Raw genomic sequence first — 26,744 nt, forward strand, 5'->3', positions numbered from 1 at the left:
AACAAAGATATTTAATAATACATAAACATTTATTCAACAAAGAATATAGGAAGTAACCAATAACATTATGACTGATGTTTAAGATTAAATAATTAAGCTATGTGTGTGAGATGTATCAAAACTTATTTTGAAGTAAAAGAATGAGAAACAAGATGGTATATCCATGGCACAAGATGTTGTGAGTAGTACCAAGATCAAAATACTGGTTTCAAATTTTGGCACAAGATTAGTAATTTTAGGGGAGGGGCATAGTTGATACCATTGACTACAACACTCCACTGATACTTATTTCAAATGGAGTTTGAACCCAGAATACAAAGAGCTGCAAGAAATGCTGCCAAGTATTTTGTCTGATGAGCCAATGATTCTGCTATCTCACTACCTGAAAAGACCTTAATATTGAAAAATATTATAACCTAAGTGAAATACCAAAATAATTTATTGGAATTTTTTGGCAGATGCTACTACATTCACAAGTATTTATTAAGATTTAGTAAAATTCTGGCATCTTACAAAATCATCCAAATCAAAAGCTAGATTGAAGATAGATCTTTTCCGATTTAAATTTTTTTTTAAAAATAGAGGCAATAATAACAAACATCAAGAAATGAAGATATTGAATTCTTTAGTGTAATTAAATAATGTATGTGTGATGAAGTTACATTAAAGTTCAGTCTTGGAAATTAGCAAATATGATTATAGTTGCCATTTGTAAGGCCCAAGTAAGTCCTAGTTACTAAGGACACCTATCATGAAAGGCTTTACTATGATGATAATCATATCTTCAGTTTGTGTATTGTGTATGAAGGACAACTATCTAATGCATCTGCCCTTTTTTATAACTTTTCCTTTAATTTCGGGTAGATTTGGTTGCTATTTCTACCATGTAGTGGATGGTCACACATAGACAATTTAGTTATATTCAATATCTTGTAAAAGATGTCAAGGGTATTGTTGTATAAATTTTGAGGGAATGCTTAGGCTTCTCCATGCACTATAGTCCTCTTCAAAAATGTTAATGGTTTTCCATTTAGTTAAGAACTGAATTAGCAACAAGCTCTGAAAGATGCTGCATGTGAGTAAACTGTGGCCTTAAGAATACTATTCAACTACGGTAGTAGTTGAATGATAAAGTGTTTTGCTCAAGAACACCACACACAGGCCAGTCCAGGAATTGAACTCACTACCTATTGATTGTGAGCCTGATGCGCTAACTACTGAACCATGCACCTTCCCTCACCATAGTGATTAGATATGTAACTACAAAGAGAGATTCTTTGACTAGATATCACAGTACCATTACAACAACTTCTCTCTAGTATGGATTTGTGCATGTCTAGACAAATCAGCATTTTGTGAGAATGCATCACCACAGATAACACAGCGATATGGTTTCTCACCTGTGCAAATACATTTGTGGTTTCTCAACCTGCTACTTAAAGTGAATGTTTTACCACAGATATCACAGTGGTATGGTTTCTCACCTGTGTGAATGCGTCTATGGCAAGATAAATGACCAGTTTGAGAGAATGTTTTACCACAGACATCACACTGGTATGGCTTTTCACCTGTGTGAATACGTTTGTGACAAGATAAAGCACTTCTTTGAAAGAATGCTTTACCACAGATATCACAGGAGTACGGTTTCTCACCTGTGTGTATACGTTTATGCTTGTTTAAGAAACTGTTCTGAGAAAAAGTTTTATCACATATATCACAGTGGAATGGCTTCTCTCCTGTATGATTACTTACATGGTACAGTAAAGATGTCCTTTCAGAAAACTGTTTACCACAGATATTACAAGAATGTAGCTTCTCACCTGTATGAATACGTTTGTGGCGAGATAAATTGCCAAGCTGGGAGAACTTTTCACCACAGATATCACAGTGATAGGGTTTCTCACCAGTGTGAATACGCTTGTGGGAAGACAAAGTGCTCATTTTAGAGAATGAATTACCACAGATATCACAATGGTATGGTTTCTCACCTGTATGAGTACTTATATGGTAATGTAAAGAAGTTCTCTGAGAGAAAGCTTTACCACAGCTATTACAGGAGTATGGCTTCTCACCTGTGTGAGTACGAATATGGTAAGATAAGCGCTTTCTTTCAAAGAATGTTTTACCACAAATATCACAGTTGAATGGTTTTTCTCCTGTATGAACTCTTATGTGATAACGTAAAGTATTGCTCTGAGAGAATGTTTTGCCACAAATATCGCAGTGGAATGGTTTCTCAATTGCATGAGTATGTTCATGCTGAGCTAAGGCACTGTGTACACGAAACGCTCTGCCACAAATCTTACACTGGAATGGTTTTTCACCTGTGTGAATACGTTTGTGTTTAGATAAGGCACTACTTTCAGGAAATGCTTTATCACAAAACTCACAGTGGAATGGTTTCGCTCCTGTATGAACACTGTTATGGTAAAGTAAAGTATGTCTGAGAGAGAATGTTTTACCACAAATATCACAGCTGTATGGTTTCTCACCTGTGTGAGTACGTTTGTGACATGCTAAATGGCCAGTTTGAGAGAATGTCTTACCGCAGATATTGCAGGTGTATGGTTTCTCACCTGTGTGAATACGAATATGATTTGATAAATTACTTCTACAAAAGAATGCTTTGCCACAAATATCACAGTGGTGTTGCTTCTTCTCTGTATGAATTAATTTATGCTGAACTGAATTTTTTTTCACTGTAAATACCCTCCCACATATTTCACAGGGATATGAGTTTTTCCCTGTCTCTCCCAGAGTCTGCTGCAAGACATTGTTATCTCTAGGTTGTGTTTCATCACAAACTTGACTTTCACACAGTTTCTCATCCATAATTTTTGTCCATTAAATACATAACAATACAAACATATGTTCCAGTTTTTCTTTGTAATTTATAAATGAGAAATTGTTCCACAAATATTCTGAATAAACACTGTATTAATTCAAAAGAAATATATTCTTAAGGTATATAAACCATAAAGAAACTCTTCTAAGATTCATCACCCAGACTGAATCTTTTCCCAGGAATCAATTTGACAATGACATCAGATAAAAGATCCCTTAATTTGTTCCAGTTCTCAATATCCAGCTATGAAAGACATTTCACTGAAGTCACTTCAGGAGTCATGGTAAATTTTCCAACTATATTCAACATGCAAATTCATCCAGTAAATGTTTTCTCAACTTCACAGAAAATATATGAAGTTAATACTGATTCAGAGAAATATTCCACAGTAATTTAATCAACATTGTAGCTATTTTGTGACATGTGTTCCTGACAACATCATTCTTGAATCTTTAAAATAAATCAGACAAATGTCTTGCAGTAACTTGAGAGATTCTCATCTTTATGCCATCAAGCACCCTGAAATATACAAATATAAAATATATAAGACACAATTATACATCAATACAAGGCAAATAACTTGGCCAAAATGTACAGTAAGGTAATGATATATATATACCAATGATATAAAAATATCATGGAAATTAATGATGAGAACTTTCTTAATGTATCTTCAAAAGGATGAATTCATGATGGAAGGCCACTAGATAAGGACTCATAACCTTAGTAAGTCTTCCTGGAGTTTGATGCTGTTCAATTCCAAAAGGCTGCAAATCTTGGAATAAGTTTGTGCTAGTGTTTAGTGTAAGGTTTTACAATAAAGGTATCTGTGGTAAAACATTCACTTTTAGTAGCAGGTTGAGAAATCACAAATGTATTTGCACAGGTGAGAAACCATATCGCTGTGTTATCTGAGGTGAGGCATTCTCACAATTTAGATATAGAAGAGACAAAAACACAGTGTGCTTGAGCTTGTATTTTGCGAAATAAAGGCTTGCCAGTTAGTCAAATGACCACTTTTAGGGGTGAAATTTACAATGTCTAACAGCTTCTCTGACCATGTGTGTGAGAAGTGCTATAATGTGGATTTGATTCCAACCATTGCCATACATTTTCTTCTTGTTTTTGCAGATCATTACTCAAAGTGTGACAGAAGGGAAGTTTAGCTGCACAGAAGCACCCTTTAATGAGTATATGCACTAACCTTCTCAAATAACAATAAACTTAGAGATTTGAGATATCATAGTGAGCTTTTATGTTTTTATAGTTAGTGTCATAAGTTAGTGTCATAAGTTTACTTCCCAACCACATGATTTTGGGTTGTCTCACATTGTGGTACTTTGGGTAACTATCTTCTGTCTATAGCCCAAGCCAACTAAAGGCCTATTAAGTAGATTTAGAAGATGAAAACTGAAAGAAGCTTGTCGTATATTTATGCTTTATACACACACACATTATATATATATATATATATCTTCTCCCGAGACAGAAGTCATATGAAGGGGTGCTGAAAAGTTTTGGGCTTTTGGTAAAAGAAAATACAGGAGAATCAGTTATAATTTTATTTAACATATTCCCATCTCAGATTCACACACTCATTGCAGTGGTACTTCAGTTTTTCTAAGCCCGGCAAAAGAACTTGGAAGGTTAGGCCTCCAACCAAGGCCTTTCACAACACCCTTAAAGCCAGGAACTTTTCAGTACTCCCTTGTGTGCGTGCATACACACACACACATAAATACATACAACACGAGGCACTCGACATGTTGCCTGTATGGCATTCACTTTACAAATGGTGTCAGTCTTCTTTACTGTAAGAGCATAGACAAACTTTGATAAATACTGTATTTGGAGTTCAGAAAGAAACCAACAGTGTTTGTGTAATCCGTGTAGATGATAACTGCAGACAGTTCAGAATTGCGAAAGATTCAGCTTCTGAGTCAACTGTATGGATATGGGAGGAGGGCGAGAGCCAAGAGGAGTTGTGCAAATTGATGTCATAAAGGGTGGAGGAACGATTCATTGTGAATTGGCAAGTTTGGAGAACAAAAGATTTATTTAAAGTTGTGAAGAAAGAAGACTTTAAGCCAGACAAACTAAGTCTTCGTAACTGATAAGTTTACTGAACATACTATATTCTCGTCTACGTACTCATTTTTTTAATCGCATCAATATTGTTTATGGCCATCAATATTGTTATTTCTTGATTATTTTATGTGTTATTTTGGGGTGTCTCCATCTTCCACACTCTGGCAGATCGTCAGTTCTTAGTTTATAGACGAACCTCTATAACCCCCTTCATTTCGTTCCCAAAACAATATAATGCAATCAAATACTGCTTCGCTCAACCTCCCTCAAATTACACCCTATTATCATAAGAAACAGAAGATACACTAGATAATGAAGACAACTACTCGAAAAGATAAAAATTTAAAAATCGGATGGTCACGGTTGACAAAAGGTCTGCTCCAACAAGAACACCAGCTAGAACCACCAAAACACACACGAACATGCGTTTGCTTGTTATTTACAACAAGAGTTATACAGAGTTAATAAACCAAAGAAATATGTATCTACTTAAAACTAACCTTAGAATATTCATTTCCATAAAAACTCACAGTAATTCTTATCACCAGTAACACAGAATTTTCCATAAATATAGAGAAATTTTGTAACTTAGCTTCTAGCCACGTTCCATAACAATAACAGTACGGCAATAATTTTTGTAGCCGTACTTACGTATTGAATGAATGTGAGATAGAGCGAGACAACTCTCAATACAATAAACTTTCGAGTTAATGGATTAACAGACGAAAATGTCTGGCAACAATGCAGAAAGTTTGTTAAATCGAAGGTAAAAGGATTAATAGAGGTGGAAGACATGCATCTCTTAACACCGTTAAGTTCGTTACTGGGAAGTTAACAGGAGGATCATTTTGTAGCTTAATGCAAAGCTTTAATATAATACTAGACTACCCGTGACCCGTTGAGTCACCTGGAAAGTCTGAGTTTCCCAGCAGCAGAGTTTTTGGCACTGTCATGGTATTAGCTGTCAGAAGTGAAAGTAGAACTGACAAGGAACGTTACTGCTGGTTTGAGTTGATTCTTTAGCTACTGACTAGCCGGAGCTATCTATCTCTCTATATATATCTATCTATCTATCTATCTATCACTCGTTCACCTCTGTGTCCGTAGAATTTATCAAATTAGAACACGCAAATTTAATATAAAAATATATTTTCTGAAATTGCAAATTATTTAAAATATAAAAATATAATTTTCAACAGAGAAAATTTATCAAAATAGAAAACAAATGAAGTTTGAAGTTTTAAAATAATAGGATCGACCACTCACGACTAGCTAGCGCGGACGCGCGACTGCGCGTTTTCAAACGCATGGATATAGGTGTCGAATTTGTTCCAATAACTTTCGAGTGATAGATAGAGAGAGAGAGAGACAGACAGACAGATAGCTCGCTCCGGCCAGTCATGGTATTAGCTGTCAGTAGCCAAAGAATCAACTCAAACCAGCAGTAACGTTCCTTGTCAGATTTTTCTACTTTCACTTCTGACAGCTAATACCATGACAGTGCCCAATGGGCATGACAGTGCCGAGTTTTTTCTTTTCCAGGTTATTTCGCATGCTTTCAACGAATGTGACATCGAAATCACGCGTAAACGGCTCTTTCCCCGAAAAAGCAAAGATTTGGCTGCTATTTGTTGCACGCCCTGTTACCACGTAACAGGTATTTTGGGTCCTTTACTGCAAATAGCTGTTACGTGGTAGCAGGGTGTGCTAGAAATAGTAGCCAAACCTTTGGAGCTAAGGTAGTTTGAATGCACTCGAAAACGTTTTTGTAATGGTATTCCCTTGGGACGATCTTTCGCTTTGACTCTCAGAACTGTCATCCAGATCAGCTTATTCAACATGTCTCATACTATTGAGTCCCCACTTCCAATCAGGAAGGTAGGGAGAGAGAAGTGGAACAATATAATGGAAACGTGCTGGCAGGCATGGAAAAATGGTGCCATTTTCCCAAACCTGCCACCTCTGATAATCTTATAAGGTAAGTACACCACAGAAATATTTATATACTCAGGACTAATCTGATAATATTGAATTTCACATAGCATCGTCTTTAACAAAATATTTTCATAAGTATATAAAAATTTTGGAAATTTGCTTTTTGTTATTTTTCATTACAATAACAGTAACATTAACCATAACAATAGTTGTGGTGTTATGGGCTGTGAAGCCGGACCGGAAGGGCCAGACGGGAAGTCGGACACACCCGGTCGAAGGCCAGCAAGTGGGGGCAGTCAGAAGACAGACAGCTTATGAGAAAGACGTATTTTGATCTGGAGCGATCGTTTACTCCGCCGCGGTCCAACGTTTCATTCTGTCCTTTTGCTTCTTGTCTTTTTACTCCATCACACCACAATAGTTTTTGGTGCTTTACTATCGTAATAAAAATTAGCCTGAAAGAAACATTGGCTTCAAATTTTCGCACAAGGCCAGTAATTTCAAGGAATGGTTAAGTCGATTATATCGACGTCAATGCTCAGTTGGTACTTATTTTATCGACTCGTAAAAGATGAAAGACAAAGTCGACCTCGGCGGAATTTGAATTCAGAAAGAAAAACAGACGAAATGCCGCTAAGCATTTTACTTGACGTGCTACTAGTAGGGGACAGAAAAAATAATCTCATCTTATCTAACATCAGTTCGTATTTCTTAAATACGAAACTAAGAATCCCAAAACTAGTTATTAATATTGCTGTTAGATTAATGGAAGATGGTAAGAGGGAAATTTCCGAAATTGCTTATATTTTTGATAAACATTTTGTTATAGGCGGAAAAAAATTACTGGAATTGAATAGTATCTGGTTAGATTCAAATAGATGAATATTTATGTTATTAAATGGTGAATTTACTTTACATACCCCCAGTTGTAATTAATAAGAAAAGCATGTTTATCAAACGCTTTACTTTAACCGTTTATCTTTCTGGTATTATAACGTATCATATATGTGTTTAGTAGAAAGTGGGTTATACATCTTTAGATTGTATACCTGACTTTCTACTAAAAAATTAAAGAAATTGACGGAACGCTGAACTCCAGACTAAACAACTTAAACAACATTTATTTACTTGGTAAAACATACATATCTTTAGTTATACATCTTTAGAGGTGAGAATAACGAGCTGTCGAGTATAAGACCGAAAGATGTAGGGACAGCTTTTAAACACACGTCCATGCTCAATCGCTGGCCAGCGAGAAAAAGAATGAATTGAGCGGGAAACGCTTGCTTTATTAATTCTACGCATGCGCAGGCGTTACTACATGTGTTTGTGCAAAATATCAGTGATTCGCAAACAGACGTTTCGCTCCTAGACAACTCTGATAGTGCAGACATATTATTAACAGTATTACCTCCTTACTGTTACACTTTTTATTTATACATATTGTATCTAAGACTACATTATCCACATAGTATTATCGGTGGCGGTAGTTGTTTTTTTTTATAGCTCCATGTCAGCAATGGTAGAGCATACCTATGATCTTAGCTGTTTGGGACCATCCAATTTATTTATTTTTCAGGCATTTGACTATATAATTCATTTTTTTCAAAAGATTATTGAATTTCACAACAGGTCTCAGCAAAAACTTAGTGTGCACATCTCTGTGGTTATCGACCTGCTAGATATAGGCAAATCTTCAAATAACATTCTATCATTTCAAATCGATTAAATAAAAAAAAAATCGTTAAAATATATATAGGATGGTTGTAACTGGAACGCCTATGATCGTACGTGCGGTCAATCAGGGCTGAACTACCGCATAGAAGATATGCGCTATGAGAAATACTCTTAAAGCTGTAGAAAACGCTATGCAATGTGGCTGTGATCACTGTGTGTCTTTTTTAATAATATCAAAACTTTGTCACTTGATAGATAGATAGGCAGGCAGGCAACACGTTCAAAAATATACCTTTCTCGTGAATAACTTACATTTAAAAAAAACATCACAAACTTTAAGAATGCTGGTCCTATTAAAGTATCGTCTCTTACGGTGACCACATTATAGTTAACATGGCTAAAACTATATCCTATAGGCTCAGTCATATGTTTAGGATAAGAAGCCATATTAATTCTGAAAAGTTACTGACTCTCAACAAAGTACATATGTGTGCTACATTTCTGTTATATACTCTAGTCTAAACTACGTCTTCGTCGACGTTTTATCGTGTGTCCGATAATTTATTTGGGTTTTTCTTGACCACTTCTTCCCCTCTATCCGTGTTTAAGCCTCTGATGACTAATGAGGCCGATTCTTGCATGGAAGTGTCTGTTGCAAAGTTCACAAGGGATCCGTGGTGGACACTTTGGTTGTTGCATCCTCCATTTTTTTGTCGTTTCCCATCTGGTTGAGTGGCAAGACTTCACTACTTATGGAAAACACTACAACCACAATCACACTGCATCTCTCCTCTGTTTCTTTTACATCTGAACTAACCAGTTATGTTTGCCTTCCGCTCACCTTATTTGTCTCACCTTTGTTACCTGTAATCTTTCATAACCTCCGAACTCTGCTCATATTACTTTACTCCAAACATTTCCAGACTTGCGGCCTTCTGGCACTCACTCATTCCTTGTCCATGTTTTCCTGAAAGATATTGAACTCTAAAAATTCAAACTAGGTATCAACCACATCGACCTCTACTAGCTACGAGTCCTACCTACTATTATCTCCTTACCAAATCTTCCTTCTCAAGACACCTGCAGAAAGTACTCATCATTCATTTACACCAGTGGTTCTCAACCGAGATCCATAGGACCCATGGAGTCTACGCAAGCAAAATAGTAAATTCTGGATCCTCTGTAATATATTAAGGATTCATGAAAAAAGGTTGCTTTAGATATATTTATTGCAAGAAACAGCTAAATTTCTTTTTCAAACGTTTTATGTAGTTCAACCTACACAAGTTAATGTGTGAAAACAAAATAGGAATTTTGAAATATTTCTAAAACTAGTTTTAAAACATCTAACGGCTATGGGGGTTCACCAGAACAGCAATCAAAGGGGTCCATAGACTAAAAATTGTTGAGAGCCACTGATACACACATTAACATTAGGTTTTCTTTTTTATATTTTATCTTAAAACGTGTCTGCGCAAGTTATTTCTCTTTAATATTTTTTAATGTTTACATTATATATTTTATATTATCTGTTTCAGGGTGTCTGGTGACATAAGGATGAGAATTTCTTTATCGAAATACAGCAAGAAATTTGTTTGATTTTAAAGACATTATCAGAAGCACATGTCACCATATAACTACAATGTTGATTGAATTACTCCGAAATATTTCTCTGGATTAATATTAGCTTCAACTAATTTCTGTGAAGTTGAGAAAATGTTTACTGGATGAATTTGTGTTAAATGTAGTTGGAAAATTTACTATGACTCTTGAAGTGACTTCTGTGAAACATCTTTCATAGCTGGATATTGAAAACTGGAACAAATTAAGGGATCTTTTACCTGATGTCATTGTCAAATTGATTCCTGGGTGAAGTGTCTTATCAGAGTTTTTTATGGTTTATATACCTTAAGAATATATTTCTTTTGAATTAATACAGTGTTTATTCAGAATATTTGTGGAACAATTTCTCATTTATAAATTACAAAGAAAAACTGGAACATATGTTTGTATTGTTATGTATTTAATGGAAAAAAATTATGGATGAGAAACTGTGTGAAAGTCAAGTTTGTGATGAAACACAACCTAGAGATAACTATGTCTTGCAGCAGACTCAGGAAGATACAGAGGGACAATCATATCCCTGTAATATATGTGGGAAGGTATTTTCAAGGAAAAGATATTCAATTCGACATAAATTAATTCATACAGGGAAGAGGCCACATCGTTGTGATATCTGTGGTAAAGCATTCTTAGAAAGAGGACAATTGTCTACCCATATTCGTACTCACACAGGTGAGAAACCATATTCCTGTGATATCTGTGGTAAGACATTCTCTCAGAGACACACCTTACTTTGCCATATAAGTATTCATACAGGAGAGAAACCATTCCACTGTGAGTTTTGTGATAAAGCGTTTCCTGAAAGTAGTGCCTTATCTAAACACATACGTATTCACTCAGGTGAGAAACCATACCTCTGCAAGACATGTGGTAAAGCATTTCCTGTAAGCAGTGCTTTATCTCAACATGAACATATTCATGCAGTTGTGAAACCATACCACTGCGATATTTGTGGTAAAACATTCTCTCAGAGTAATTCTTTACGTTATCATATAAGTACTCATACAGGAGAGAAACCATTCAACTGTGAGATTTGTGGCAAAACATTCTCTCGAAGTCATTCTCTACTGTACCATATAAATATTCATACAGGTGAAAAACAATTCCATTGTGAGATATGTGGTAAAACATTCTTTGTCAGTGGTAATTTATCTCGTCATAAACGTATTCACACAGGTGAGAAGCTATACTCCTGTGATATTTGTGGTAAAACATTCTCTCAAAGTCATTCTTTGCCTTACCATTTAAGTACTCATACAGGTGAGAAACCATTCCATTGTGAGATTTGTGGTAAAACTTTCTGTCAGAATGGTCTCTTAAACAAGCATAAACGTATTCATACAGGTGAGAAATCATATCACTGTGATATCTGTGGTAAGACATTCTTTCAAAAGAGTGATTTATCTCGTCACAAACGTATTCACACAGGTGAGAAACCCTACCACTGTGATAGCTGTAGTAAAGAATTTTCTCAACGTGCTTCTTTATTGCGTCACAAATGTATTCACACAGGTGACAAACTATAGAACTGTGATGAAAGGAGTCTTCCTTTGTAATCATGCATCTGACTACTAATTTACTAGTATTCTTGTACACATTTATGTTAAAATATTCTGAAAGGAAATACTAGTGCTTTGGCTTATTGATCATGAAGACTATCATCATTTAGCATCCATTTTCCATGCTGGCATGGGTTAGACCAGGGGTTTTCAAACTTTTTGACTTGCGGACCCCTTTATATTTCAGGCTTTACCTTAGGGACCCCCTTATAAACGCTTATGAAATTTATACATAAATATTTGCTTAAAATAACATATATTTTTACATTTATTTATTTAACAGTATTTGACAAATAGGTTTATTGTCAAAAGATTTCGATTAAAAAGCATATATAAAATCAAATTGCCCATAAAAAGTATTTGCTGTCCACGGACCACAGTTTGAAAACCCCTGGGTTAGACACTGGTAAGCTGGAGAGTTGCACTAGACTCCAGTCTGTTTTGACATGGTTTTCTACCATGCTAATTACTCAACAGTGTGTACAGGGTGCCTTTAACATATCATCAGCACAGGTTTATTTAACCTTTTTGTTTCCCACTATTCCTCAACCACATAAGTGGATCGAGTAGTGCTGCTATAAGGGAATACTTCTTGATTCAGTTCTATATTTGAGAGATGAGGAATAATGTACATTATTTACATTTGACGGATATTTGTCCTCATCTTGTTTGTTGTTAACACCTTCATCAGGTGTTTTGGGGAAATTTCGAACCTGGGTTCTTATTCCTAAGGTATTTTTTCGATGTTGTTGTTGTTGTTATTATTTAGGTCACTGCCTGGAATCAAACTCGGAATCTTGGGGTTAGTAGCCCATGCTCTTAACCACTACACCATATGCCTGTGGGCAATTATGGAGTGAATTTTAGGGCTTATAAATCTAATGTTTTCCTATCCTTCCTAAATACCAGTTCCCAATACTTCTTGATTGTTAGGGGCTAGCTGTTGTAGTAATTGTTGTGGATGACGCTCCTGGATTTCATTGGCCATGGCTGAAAGAAAGATTTTTGTGTCTCATGGTTAATTCCTGAAAATGATAAGGGTTGCCATAGGATTAACAGCTTTCATGAATTGAGGCTGTTGCTTTTGTTGTAGATTTTTTGCAGAAAGCTTGTAGGTGGGTTTTGCTGGTCATCTGAATTTAATACTGAGCTTTAAGAACTTTTTCTTGGTACTTCTCCATGGGACTCAGTTCTGGTAATGTTTTGTGGTCTTGCAGAGTCATGAGGAATTTCATGTCCATAATGTTCTAGTAAAGCTTTGGGTCAACCAAAGTCTTGTGAGTGGATTTGTTTGACAGAAACTGAAATGAAGCCTATCGTGTGTGTGTATGTACATACGTGCCGGTGGCACGTGGAAGCACCCACTACACTCTTGGAGTGGTTGGCATTGGGAAGGGCATCCAGCTGTAGAAACTCTGCCAGATCAGATTGAAGCCTGGTGCAGCCATCTGGTTCGCCAGTCCTCAGTCAAATCGTCTAACCCATGCTAGCATGGAAAGTGGACGTTAAATGATGATGATGATGATATATATATATATATATATATATATATATATCACCAATGATCAGTCCTCAGTCCCTTCTTATTATCATAGTTCTCCAGGCAATAACAGAGGAATTCAAGACTGGCTACTCATGCGAGCTCCTCTATGGTGATGACCTTCCTCTAATAGCTGAGTCACTCCAGAATTAGAGAAGTTTCAGATGTAGAAGCAAGGTCTAGAATCGAAGGGCCTTAGAGTCAATCTAGCGAAAGCCAAAGTCTTAGTAAGTAGGAAGGCAGACAAATCACAAATTGCTTCAGGTGGATGGCCCTGCTCAATCTGTAGAAAAGGCATAGGTAGAAACTCCATAAGATGTACCCAGTATAAGCTATGGACACATAAGAGGTGCAGCATTATCAAAGGAAGGTTAACTGGGAAGATAGTTTTTGTGTGTGGCAGATGCATAGGGGCAATATTTATGTTCAATGCTGGCATGCATTGCACGGTGCGACAAGGATCCAAAGAGTCAAGCACTGCATCATACTCCAGTTTCTGCGGCTGGATGCCCTTCTTAATGCCAGTCACTTTACAGTGTGTATATGATGACCTCAGTAGTGCAACTGGCACTATTGAGGTCACCATGTAGCTTGCAAGTCAACAAAACCAAAGAGGGAGGATTTTGCTTCTGTATGCTAGATGGTGGTTAAGATATGAGGGAAGAGGTTGGAGTAGAGGAGCTACATGGCTATTCACACTTAGGAGGGAGAGTGAGCATTAGAGGTATCTTTAAGGAGACAGACGGTGGTGATCAGGTGTCCAGGCAGCAGGAGCAGTAGTAGGAGAGGGAGTATGCAACATCTCTAAGGATTGGGGAAGGGCACACAAATTGTGGGGGCTACAGGGATATATATTTATATATAAATCATATATTGTTTGTTTTTATGTTACAATAAAAACAATTTTATTTTAAACTGAAGGATTATTCAATACTTTTTTCTCAAGTATATATTTAATAATTTTTCATAAGAATATTATTGACAGTGACTTCAAAGTTTTGGCCTGTTAAGCTATCACCAGACGGTGCAATGATGAGTTAGCAAGCCAAGACTTTGAAGTCACTGTCAGTATTATTCTTGTTAAAGAATAATATATATGATAATGATGATGTGTATATGATTGTTGTACTTGTCTTTATGTCAAGAGATGGTTGTAAATGATTCTGACCATATGACATCAAGTGATGTTCATTTCCAGTCTGGGTATGGGGGAATTTTTACTTTACCCAGAAACAGACGAGGTTTGGCAACAGAAAGGGCATCCAGCCACAGAAAATTTGCCTCAACAAAGATTACATCTGATTCATGCACATATTGAAAAGTGGACATTAAATGATAAACGAATGATTACTAGCCAGACATCGTCACTGATGTTTCTAACAGTGGCCTTTGTGTTCTCTGTTTCCCAAATACTGCAGAACCAGCTTATACTTTTGCATACTATTTGTACTTACATTTTTGCCCCGTGCTTACTTTTATAAAGAATACATTTGATACCATATGCCCTTCCTGTCCCAATAAAACATATTTCACTCAAAATATCTTCCAGATTTGTCTTGAACTTGTATTTGAATGGGAACAGAAAATCTGTTGCATCTTTCACAAAATGTAGGTACATTAGTTTTCTTCTCTCACAAGTCTTTGTAATCAATTGTTTGGCTCTGGTTCAGTGCACAAAATGTTCCCAAGCTTTTGATCTCTCAGAAAAATGTTTTATATCAAGTTCCTTTGTTGGACAAAACACTAGCAAAAGTCAGCTTATTGTTGTTACTGTTTACACCTGAAACAATACATCTATACATACTGTTGTTGTTGCTGCTACTACTACTGTTATTTTAGTTGTTATTGTTGATCACAAAATTTCTACTGAGCTGAATTAAAATGACTGTGTTTTCTCTCTGTTGGTGCACGTTATCAACACATTGTTTTGTACATTTTTCAGTTTTTCTCTTCAGTGAGGAGACAGGCATGAAATGTTCATAGCTTTTTTTGGGGGGTTTGTGACATAAGAGGAAAACAATAAATTTAGTCTAAAAATAAACACAAACCTTATCTTTTCCTTTGCCCCCCCCCCTTTATAAGGGGAGACTTCAAACAATATGAAATCATTTGCATGTGAATATTTTTGGTAAAAATTCTACATCCTTTATTAAAATTTAGTTTCGAAAAAAGACTTGTAAAACATGTCTACAAGTACATGATAAAAAATAATGATTCCAGATTTTGACATATGGCCAGCAATTTTAGGGGGTTAGGTAAATGGACCCCGGTGCTCAACTGGTACTTTATTTTATTGACCTCAAAAGGATGAAAGGCAAGACTGACTTTGACAAGACTTGCATAGTAATAATAATAATGGTGTTACAACTAAGGCTAACATTGCTATTCATCATTTTTGGGTTGTTAAAATAAAGTACCAGTCAAGTACCTGGGTGAACATGTTGGTGTTGTGCCCAAAATTTGAAACCATTATTGTTATTATTATTAGGCTGGCAGAACTTTTAGCACACTGGGTAAAATGCTTAGAGGTATTTCATCTGTCCTTACATTGGGTTCAAATTCTATTGAGGTCAACTTTGCATTTCATCGTTTCGGGGTCGATAAAATAAGTACCAATTGAACACTGGGGTTGATGTAATCAACTAATCCCCTCCCACAAAATTTCAGGTTTTATGCCTATAGTAGAAAGGATTATGATTACTAGGGCAGCAAGCTGGGAGAATTGTTAGCACATTAAGTGAAAGGCTTAGCAGTATTTCATCCATCTTTATGTTCTGAGTCCAAATTCCACCGATGTCAACTTTGCCTTTCATCATTTACACCTTATCGATACTTTCTGATCCCGTCTACACAAACACACATACATATGTATATGGGTTACCTTAACATTTCATGAAAAAATACTGACCAAGTAAATTCCCTAGAGAAAATAAACTGGATGTTATTTAACTGTTCCATAAACTAAAACATTCTGCACACAAACATACATATATGTAAACTTACACACACATATGTATATGTACACATAGAAACACATGCATACATATATAAAGAGAGAAATAAAAATTGTTTACTTTCACTATGAAACTCATTTCATTAGCAGTGAAAATTTGACATCCTTTCTTTGATTGGCAACAAAAAAAGATAAGAAGTTCTTCAGATTTTCCATAATTGTATTTTAACTTCACAACTTGAATTATAACCTATTTTCCGCATTCTGGGATGTACAAAAATGATGGCAACAATAGCAGAACTGAATATTTTTAAAGAACCAAGAATAGATAAAGGAGAATTTCAAAGCATCTTCTCTCAGGCTAAGAAATTTAATTTCGAAGACAGTTGTTTTATTCCTCAACGCATGCATAGAGTTCCAGAATATATTACACAATCATCAGTAATAATGTCAACACTGGGTCATGAAGATTCTGATAATGAATATGTACTTTTAATTGTATTTAAAACTGTTTTTGATAACTGCATTGAAGAACTTAAAAGTTGCTTCAATGAATGCAACATGAAAATATTTTCAACCAGAGAAGCTTTGTCTCCTGAATCAGAAGCATTCTTAGAAGTTTCAAGATTACTTCCTATTTGTGAACTCATTAGCATAAACTATTTGGACAGCTCATTTTAGAAAATATTACTTCTAAAAAGCTGTCAGATACCTGCTTTTCACCATATTCATTTAAAGCTAGTTTTCCAGATCTCTATAAGCTGTATGCTGCAAGCAATGCTTCTTGCAATCATCTTTCTCTACATTGACATACCCTATCTCCATTCTATGACACATCAACAAAAAAGCAACCTTGTTATACTTACGTTCATGGATAGCTACACAAAAAAACAGAGCATTGCTAGGTTCAAAGTCATGAAGATTTGTTTTAATGAATTTTTGATAAATTACGGGCCACTAGCACAGAAGCCAGACAGCTGCTCTGGCAATGAACACACTCGGACAGTGCTGTTAGTGCTCCATTAGCGCAGGTGCCAGTCATTGAGTATGGTTCAATTATGATTTCAATTTCACTTGCCCCAACAGGTCTTCACAAGTAGAGTTTAGTGTCCAATGAAGGAGAGGTTGGCATGGGTGCCAGTCGTCGGATTCGGTTCAATTTTGATTTCAGATTTCAAATTGCAAATTCACTTGCCTCAACAGGTCTTCGCAAGCAGAGTTTTTAGTGTCCAATGAAATAAAGATACAAATAAGTGAGCTGGGTACACTTCTGGCAGAGGCCACAGATTATGCTCTCACTTGCCTTGCCAGGTCTTCTCACATACTGCATATTTCCAAAGGTCCCGCTCATTGCCTCGGTGGGGCCTAAAGTTCGAAGGTCGTGCTTCACCACCTCATCCCAGGTCTTCCTGGGTCTACCTCTTCCACAGGTTCCCTCAACTGCTAGTGTGTGGCACTTTTTCACACAGCTATCCTCATCCATTCTTGCCACATGTCCATACCAGCACAATCGTCTCTCCTGCACGCCACAACTGATGCTTCTTAGGTCTAACTTTTGTCTCAAGGTACTTACACTCTGTCGAGTATGCATCGGAGCATACTGGCTTCGTTTCTTGCAAGCTTACGCATGTCCTCAGCAGTCATGGCCCATGTTTCACTGCCATGTAGCATGGCTGTTCGTACACATGCGTCATACAGTCTGCCTTTTACTCTGAGTGAGAGGCTCTTTGTCACCAGCAGAAGTAAGGGCTCTCTAAACTTTGCCCAGGATATTATTCTAGCAGCTACACTTTCAGTGCACCTTTCCCCGCTACTGACTTGGTCACCTAGGTAGCAGAAGCTATCAACTACTTCTAGTTTTTCTCCCTGGAGTGTGGCAAAGGTTGTTCTCTGCACATTTTCAGTGTTTATTGCTCCTGAGCATCTGCCACATACAAAACCTATCTTGCTAGTTAGCCTTCCTTTGATATTGCTGCACCTCTTATGTGTCCATAGCTTACACTGGGTTTCTACCTACACCTTTTCTACAGATCGAGCAGGGTCATCTACCTGAAGGGGCTTGTGTTTTGTCTACCTTCCTACTAATTAGGACTTTGGTTTTAGCTAGATTGACTCTAAGGCCCTTCGATTTTAGTCCTTGCTCCCACACCTGAAACTTCTCCTCTAGTTCTGATAGTGATTCAGCAATTAGGGCAAGGTCATCAGCATAGAGGAGCTCCCAGGGGCATCCCGTCTTGAATTTCTGTGTTATTGCCTGGAGGACTATGATAAATAGGAGGGGGCTGAGGACTGCACCTTGGTGGACCGCTACCTCTACCTGGAATTCTTCACTGTACTCGTTGCCAACCCTCACCTTACTGACAGCATCCCTGTACATAAAGTATTGAAAGTGAAACTATAACTGTTACTTTGTCAAAGGTTTCACTGTTATTCTTTGAGTTTTGAGACGTAATACAGAACCAGTGCTAATGTTGCATTGTTTTAATCCAAAAAAAAAAAAATTACATGTTGACACTCCTGAGACGTGATAGTATTACCATGTAAAATTCGATTTGATTTGGTTGAGCCGTTTGCGAATGCATTGGGAACAGACAGAGATATAAAGGATTTTATATATATATATCGAGATGACCCACTCCCACTTCCTTCAGTTCCCCTCACAAACTATTCTCAGGTTTACCATTCACTGTATTCACCCCTATCCTCATCTCTAATTATCTGTCATTTTCCTTTCACATTTTTGCAAACTCACCTACCATTTTCAATCCTCTGTTCCTATCATCTCTTACATTCATCTTGTACTACCTTGAAAATATGCCTTGACACCTCAGCATCATCATCTTTACCTCTCCTTCTGTCTGGGGCAGCCATGTATCTCCTCAACAAGAAGACACCTGTTCTTTTACCTCTCAACTTCTGGCACAGAGCCACCTCTATCACTCCCACTCATCCAGAGGGGATTGTCTTATGATTTACGTGGTAACTTCACCAGTGACAGTGCCACCAAAAAAGCAACCAGTGCACTCTGTAAAGTGGTTGGCATTAGGATATAAGATGTTGTAGATAACTTGACCACACATGGCAGCACAAACCTTGACACAAGAGCAGTTTTTAGAGAAGGCTGCATCAGACCACCCTTAATTCCCTACCCAATACCCTTCGTAAGCCTAAATCTGAGCTGCTATCCAGCACTCTTGTTCCTCTGAACCATCTGTATTGCCACAGCTCAAATATTATTGCCTTTATCTCATCACCCATCTCTACTTTTGACCTCATCTGCTATTGCCAATCATTCCCCTGTGTTAACTCTAACCCAAGTAACCTTGTCTTTTTCTATCATATTCATGCTCTTTTTACCCAACAAACCTTACCTTTGACCACCTCTCCTATTGCCAGTCCCTCCCCTTAAGACACTATCCCCACACATTCCTGCCTTCTTTACATCATACTCTTTCTCCTTTCACTCCCTCACCTGTGCTGGTCTTTCTGATACCATTGCTTTTTCTCTCTTTCTTTTTCTCTCCTGTTCCCCTCCCCAGATACCTGAGCAAATGTACATGCCCCAGGTTATTGAGTACTGTCTGCACCTACACATGGCTGAATACTTTAACATTTACATTTTTCATTTCCTCACCAACCGTGCTGATGCACTATTTACTTTTGTTGTATACACGGCAACATACCTGTTCTCCCAATAAAATGTTTAGCAGTAGGAAGAGCATCCAGCCACAGAAATCAAACCAAATAACATATATGAGCACAAGTTTATGAAAGCAGTGGATCCCATTGAAAGGTGACTCAAACTGTGATGAACTATCCAATCCATACTAGCATGGAAAACAAATGTAAGATGATTACACAGATTTTTATAGAGCTGGGCAGCTGTTTACAACATCAGTAAATAAAACAAAACCTTCACTGTTTTCTATACCAGAGGTGACAAATTCTTGTCCATGTATGTGACTGGCTGTGTGTACTCATCATTGAGGAGGCTCAAAAGGCTGAAAATGTATCTAAAATTCTTGCTGGTTTTTGCTGGGGCAAGTTTTCATCTCCTTTCAATATTTATTGTGTTTTTAACAAAGTACATCCATAAAAGATGATATCTTTGGATGAGTGCTGCAGTAAGTGGCTACCAATAGTGTATAATACATAGACGGTTTTATATGTGTGTGTGTGTGTGTGTGTGTATACCTTGGTTGATTTAGGGTTGTAGTAGCAGAAACTTGCCCTAAGTTCCACACAATGGGACTGAATCTAAAACCGTGTGGTTGGAAAGAAACTTCTTAAACACAGTGACATCTCTCTCTCTCTCTCTGCATATATATATTGTTTTACTTGTTTCAGTCATTTGACTGCGGCCATGACTGACAAACCACCTTTAGTCAAGCAAATCGATCCCAGGAATTATTCTTTGGATGCCTAGTACTTATTCTATCAGACTCTTTTGCTGAACTGCTAAGTTACGGGGAAGTAAACGCACCAGCATCGGTTCTCAAGCGATGTTGGGGGACAAACACAGACACACATAATACCCCCCCCCACACACACACACATATATATACACAACGGGCTTCTTTCAGGTTCCATCTATCAAATCCACTCACAAGGTTTCACTTGGCCCAAGGCTATAGTAGAAGACACTTACCCAAGGTGCCATGCAGTGGGACTGAACTCGGAACCATGTGGTTGGTAAGCAAGTTACTTACAACACAGCCACTCCTGTGCTTTATATATATATATATATATATATATATATATATATATATATGTATATGTATATGTATATGTATATATATGTATATATACATATTGTTTAAATTTATTTTTCTGTTTTACTATAGATTTCACTGTAACTTTATTCCTATATAAATTATGTTATAAAAGTGATTTTTCATATAGTTTTATAGGAAAGTTGGTTATACATCATTAGATGTATACCTGACTTTCCTATATAAAATTAGAAATATAACGGAATGCTGAACTCCAAACTATCAACCTAAACAACATTTATTCAGGTGGTAAATATATACATCTTTAGCTCTTGTTTGTTGTTACAATTCAGTTGGTATGTAGATGTAAGCGAGCTGTCGAGCGTAAGTCCGAAAGATGGAGAGTGACAGCTAAACACGTAAAGAGACTGTCTCCAGAGTTGGAATGTTGGAGACACTGCTTGACACGTCCATGCTCATGGTCGGCCGACCAAGAAAGAGATAGAATTAAGCAGGAAAGCTTGCTTGTTTAATTCCACGCATGCGCACGGCGTTACTACAGGGCTCCCTTGCCAGTGCGAAAATGTACGATAATATGAAATCTGTTAGAATGCCTGAGGCAGGATGGCCACTGAAAACCACCCACAAGAATGTAGCACAAAACACACACAAAGAAAAATTAAAGAAATGAAATGTACACTCGTGTGATACATGCATGCAATGTACAAAGTGAAGGAATGAAAGAAAAACATGCAATATGGGCAGTAAATGCCACCTAGTAAAAAACAAATGAGACAATGAGAAAACAAATCGTGATGACTACTGTCCAGGAACTGGAATCACGGAATGTGAAAGTCTGAGTGTTTGTTTTTACTGAAAGGAAAGAAAATGTATGAGTGCACAAGTGTGTGTGAGAAAAAACACAGAACATAGTAAGTGTCTGTAGAGAAAAAATCCAGTTCGTACAAGAGTCCCACAAGGAGATAGAATGTCCGTACTCAGGAAGTCGTGGTCAGTTGTGACCGGTTACCTGGTCCGGAATATTCTATGAGAGTTACACAAGGAAAATTTGGTCTGTTGATCGTGAGTGGAAACATCCACTCTAACAGAGTCGACAAAACCGAGTGTGTTGATATGGTGTGTCCCTGGTGGTGGGGTCGTTGGCGCACGACATTGTGGTAGACAGTACATTGATGGTGAAGTCGTCGGCGCAGGAACTGTAATATAGCTGTGTTCTGTATGTGTGGTGGTAATGATGTTGACAGTGGTAATGATCTGTTGAAACTTGGCGACGTCGGGGGGAATGTTTGTAGTTGGTAGTAGTAATTGTTGTCGTCACGGTGGTAATCTTGGTTGAACGAAGCTGGTGGCGAAAAGGCTGTTTGGTGATGAGTGTTTGAAGAGGTGCGCTTTTACAGACGATCGACAGACAAATCTCTGTATGACCATTAGCGAAAACCTCGAAGAAAAATTTTCTTAACCCAAGATGAAAGAACGACCGTGCGAACTCAAAAAGGAGAAATGGTGACGAATGGACAAACAGAGGACTCCTTTTATTTAAACGTGTCACACGGTCGAACACAAAATATATATCAATGATGATATACAAATAATGTTATACTACGATAACATAGATTTCGTAAATACCAGTAATGAGACGATAGAAAAGACAACCATATGAAATGAATAACAAGAGTTATTTAGTGTGGCATAAAAGATGTATGTGTATGTGAGAGTGTGAATGCGACATATAAGAACATAATAAAAAACAGGCCGTCTATATGTATGTGAGATATCACCAGCAGATAGAAAGTCAGTACACGTGAGAGTTTTATACCAATTTTTTTTGAGTACACAATAGGAAATATCGCAGGCTGTAATTCTTGTCTGTTTATCGTGAGTGGAAACATCCACTCTAACAGAGACGAGATAAAAAACCGCGCTTGTTGATGTTGGTAATACGTAGTAAGTCGTGTTGACTATGGTTGGAGATGTTGATTGCGTAGTAATCGTCGAATCGTGTTGGTCATGACGATGATGCTGGTTAGTAGTTCAGTCTCCATGGCCGCATTTGTTCTTTAGTCGGGTTCCCCAGTTATAAGTTGGTAGTCCAGAGTCCATGCTGTGTTTGTTTCTTCGTCGGGGTCACTACTTTAGTAGAAAGTGGGTTATTGCAGCTCAGCGGGCTGCGTGTTCGAATCACGTCGGGGGTCACCAGTATAGGAAAGTTGGTTATACATCATTAGATGTATACCTGACTTTCCTATATAAAATTAATGAATATAACGGAACGCTGAACTCCAGACTATCAACCTAAACAACATTTATTCAGGTGGTAAATATATACATCTTTAGCTCTTGTTTGTTGTTACAATTCAGTTGGTATGTAGATGTAAGCGAGCTGTCGAGCGTAAGTCCGAAAGATGGAGAGTGACAGCTAAACACGTAAAGAGACTGTCTCCAGAGTTGGAATGTTGGCGACACTGCTTGACACGTCCATGCTCATGGTCGGCCGACTGAGAAAGAGATAGAATTAAGCGGGAAAGCTTGCTTGTTTAATTCCACGCATGCGTGAGACTACGCATGCGCACGGCGTTACTACAGTTTCTTGTGAGTCACTAAAGCCATCCCAAGAGAATATTTTACTCCAGATATCACTTGTGTACATGCTTATGGTTAGTTAAATTACCCTTATAGGAAAACATTTTACCACATATATCACAGTCATATGATGTCCTACGTGTGTGTGTACGCTTGTGAGTAGCTAAGTTACCACTCTGAGAGAACGTTTTGCCACAGATGTGACAACAGTATGGTTTGTCACCAGTGTGAACACGTCTGTGAGAAGACAGATTACAACTTACAGCAAACACTTTACCACAGATATCACAGTGATATGGCTTATAACCAGTATGTCTACGTTTGTGACAAGCTAATATACCCCTTGTAGAAAAATGTTTACTGCAAATATCACATTGAAATGGTTTCTCACCAGTGTGAACACGTTTATGACTAGTCAAATCACAATTGGCAGAAAAAGATTTACCACAAATATCACACTGATAAGGTTTAAGTTTTGAATGTGTCTTTTTATGACTCTCTAAGTTACTGCTGTTACTAAATTTTTTATCACAGAATTCACAGTAGTATGGTTTCTCACCTGTGTGTAAACGTTTGTGGAAAGATAAACTAGCTTTGTATTGGAATGATTTACCACAGATGTTACAGTGATATGGTTTCTCTCCTGTGTGAATCCGTTTATGAGTCGACAAATTGCCTTTATATGAGAACATATTACCACAGATATCACAGTGATATGGTTTCTCACCAGTGTGAACACGTTTGTGACAAGATAGGGCAGAATTTACAGGAAACGTCTTACCACAGATATCACAGTGGTAAGGCTTATGTCCTGTATGTATAAGTTTATGACGAGTTAACAACCCATTTTGAGAGAAATGCTTGCCACAAACATCACAGTGGTATGGTTTCTCACCAGTGTGAACACGTTTATGACTGGAGAGATAACAATTTGCAGAAAATGCTTTGCCACAGATATCACATTCAAAGGGTTTGATTCCTGAATGTTTTTGCTTATGATTATATAAATTACCATACTGAGCAAATGTCTTACCACAGATATCACAGCGAAAAGGTTGTTCTCCAGTGTGAATACGTTTGTGAGAAAATAATGAACTTTTGATGGTGAAGGTTTTTCCACAGATGTCACAGTGATAGGGTCTAAGTCCTGAATGCTTCATCTTATGTCTGTATAAATTACTATTCTTAGAAAATGTCTTGCCACAGATATCACAGTTGTATGGTTTCTCACCTGTGTGAGTACGTTTATGATCAACAAGGTGATTATTCTGTTGGAAGGTTTTCCCACAGATCTCACAGTGGTGTGGCCTCTTCTTAACACTTTTCTGTGTCTGAAGAGATAAATCAAATCTTCCACATTCCTTTTCACCATTAATCTGACTCTTACACAGTTTCCCCTCCATAATAACAAATATTATTAAGAAAGAAAAACAAACTTTTTCAGCCCTGAAGAAATATTTCACAGTAATTTAACCAAGGCTATGGAAACAGGATGCATATACCTATATTTGGTAACATCGTTCTTTAGTCTTCAAGATGGCATAAATTTGTTGCTACAACTTGGGTGAGAAATTCCCATCACAATGCACCAGATGCTCTGAAATAAAGACAGGACAAGATATAAGCACAATAAAATATCAACACAAAGATTACTAAAGAGATTTTGCTAAAGACTGCTCTGTTAGAAAGAGACAGAAAATATAGGTTTACTATTCCAACAAATGAGAACAAAATATAGATGTTGCTTTCAATCAAAATATATGATAGAGTCGTGGATGATCAAGTTAATTGGGCTACTGGGCAACCAACTGAGGAATTAATTACATTGTCACCACTGCTTTACCACGTCTGTAGACAATGTACTAAACTCTAACTAAATCAGTTCACCTAGTTATAAGAATATACAACAGGCTGGAACAGGTCACAGTAATAAACAGGTGTAGCACTGGAAAATTGAGGAAAATTTTAGAGATACTTTTAATTGCCTATCATCTCTAATCTAGTGTCAACATAAAAATATATTACATAAGAGTGCTGTTGCTTACACTGATCAAATTTGAATATTCAGAAATAAGTAATGTAACCATATGAAATGTTATAGCAGCCTTGTCTTTCAATTTTTACTTTTTCAAAACAAAGTCAAAAATTTCTGAGTAGGAATCAAATAACATCAACAGCAAACCCACCTCAGGTCCACATAAGCTGGGGGAGCAACTGATTCATTTACAAATATTCTTTTGTGAATCCTGAAACACAACACAAACCAGCTTTCTATACAAAGAATCTCATGACCTGAATCTAACACATGTCTACAAAGTTATTTCAATGCTTGACTTCTGCTAAACAATAACACAACTCCCGCTTCAAACCAAACAAAATCCTCCAACAATAACTTTCTATCAACTTACATCTTACAAACATACTTTCCTCCTATCCTCTTCCATCCCACTTCCTAAACATTTTCATCTCAAACCTACATACACGAAGCCTAATTTTCATTTCGCATAGCTCCACTTACCCTAGAAAAATAACTTTCCCAAGACTATATAAAGCCAAAAGTAATACAAGCATAGTGCAGTCAGATAAAAGCTAATAGGCCATAATTTCAAAACCACTGTCAGCCCTCTTCTCATAAAAGCTAAATAAACATCTACTTTACTAAAAAGTATTGAGTAATTCTTCAATTTAATCCTATATTGATTTTATAACTTGACATAAAATCAAACATTAATGAGTATGTGTGTTGTAAACACATCTGAAAATATATATGTACAAAAACTTACACATTCTTTTTTACAATGCTAGTGGAATAACTTCAAAAGATTATCCTGTTCAGCAAAAAAAGAGAAAAGTCTTTAATAATGCCATTTAAGTGATTTTTAAGGTGTAGCGTACGCTTGAGGGGAATTCCTCTCTCTCTCTCTGTTATATATACATAAATACGGATGTAATAGATAACAGCTAGCCTTCAGCCACCCTTTTGGACCCTGTTGTGTTCACTACTCTGATTGGTTGGTATTGGCACAACTTGTCTCTTGGTCTATTGCGCATCAATATGCAACCCAATCAATCGCAGCTTTCTGATAAGGTCACGTGAGACAGTCTCTTCTAAAACTTTAGCTTCACATCGAGTTGAGGTCTTTCGGTTCCAGACCTTTTGAGGTCTAGCCACTCACCACACAGGACACAGCCACTTCCAGCAACAACACAA

At 37.1% G+C, this 26,744-nt stretch overlaps 2 protein-coding genes across 2 annotated transcripts; one reads left to right on the forward strand and one right to left on the reverse strand.

Moving 5' to 3' along the window:
- Positions 1-1,165: 1,165 nt before the first annotated feature.
- On the reverse strand, positions 1,166-25,086 carry LOC106878875 (uncharacterized). Its single transcript, XM_089354996.1, has 2 exons — positions 24,165-25,086; positions 1,166-2,648 (listed from the first exon to the last, which is right to left on the reverse strand). Exons 1-2 carry the CDS (start codon positions 24,934-24,936, stop codon positions 1,300-1,302), a joined length of 2,121 nt encoding a protein of 706 aa, XP_089211122.1. The 5' UTR covers positions 24,937-25,086; the 3' UTR covers positions 1,166-1,299.
- On the forward strand, positions 5,625-14,806 carry LOC106878870 (uncharacterized). Its single transcript, XM_014928211.3, has 2 exons — positions 5,625-6,911; positions 10,084-14,806. Exon 2 carries the CDS (start codon positions 10,585-10,587, stop codon positions 11,692-11,694), a length of 1,110 nt encoding a protein of 369 aa, XP_014783697.1. The 5' UTR covers positions 5,625-6,911; positions 10,084-10,584; the 3' UTR covers positions 11,695-14,806.
- Positions 25,087-26,744: the final 1,658 nt, after the last annotated feature.

Source organism: Octopus bimaculoides, chromosome 7 (genome assembly GCF_046866305.1).
Source record: "Octopus bimaculoides isolate indiv1 chromosome 7, ASM4686630v1, whole genome shotgun sequence".
NCBI classification, from domain to species: domain Eukaryota; kingdom Metazoa; phylum Mollusca; class Cephalopoda; order Octopoda; family Octopodidae; genus Octopus; species Octopus bimaculoides.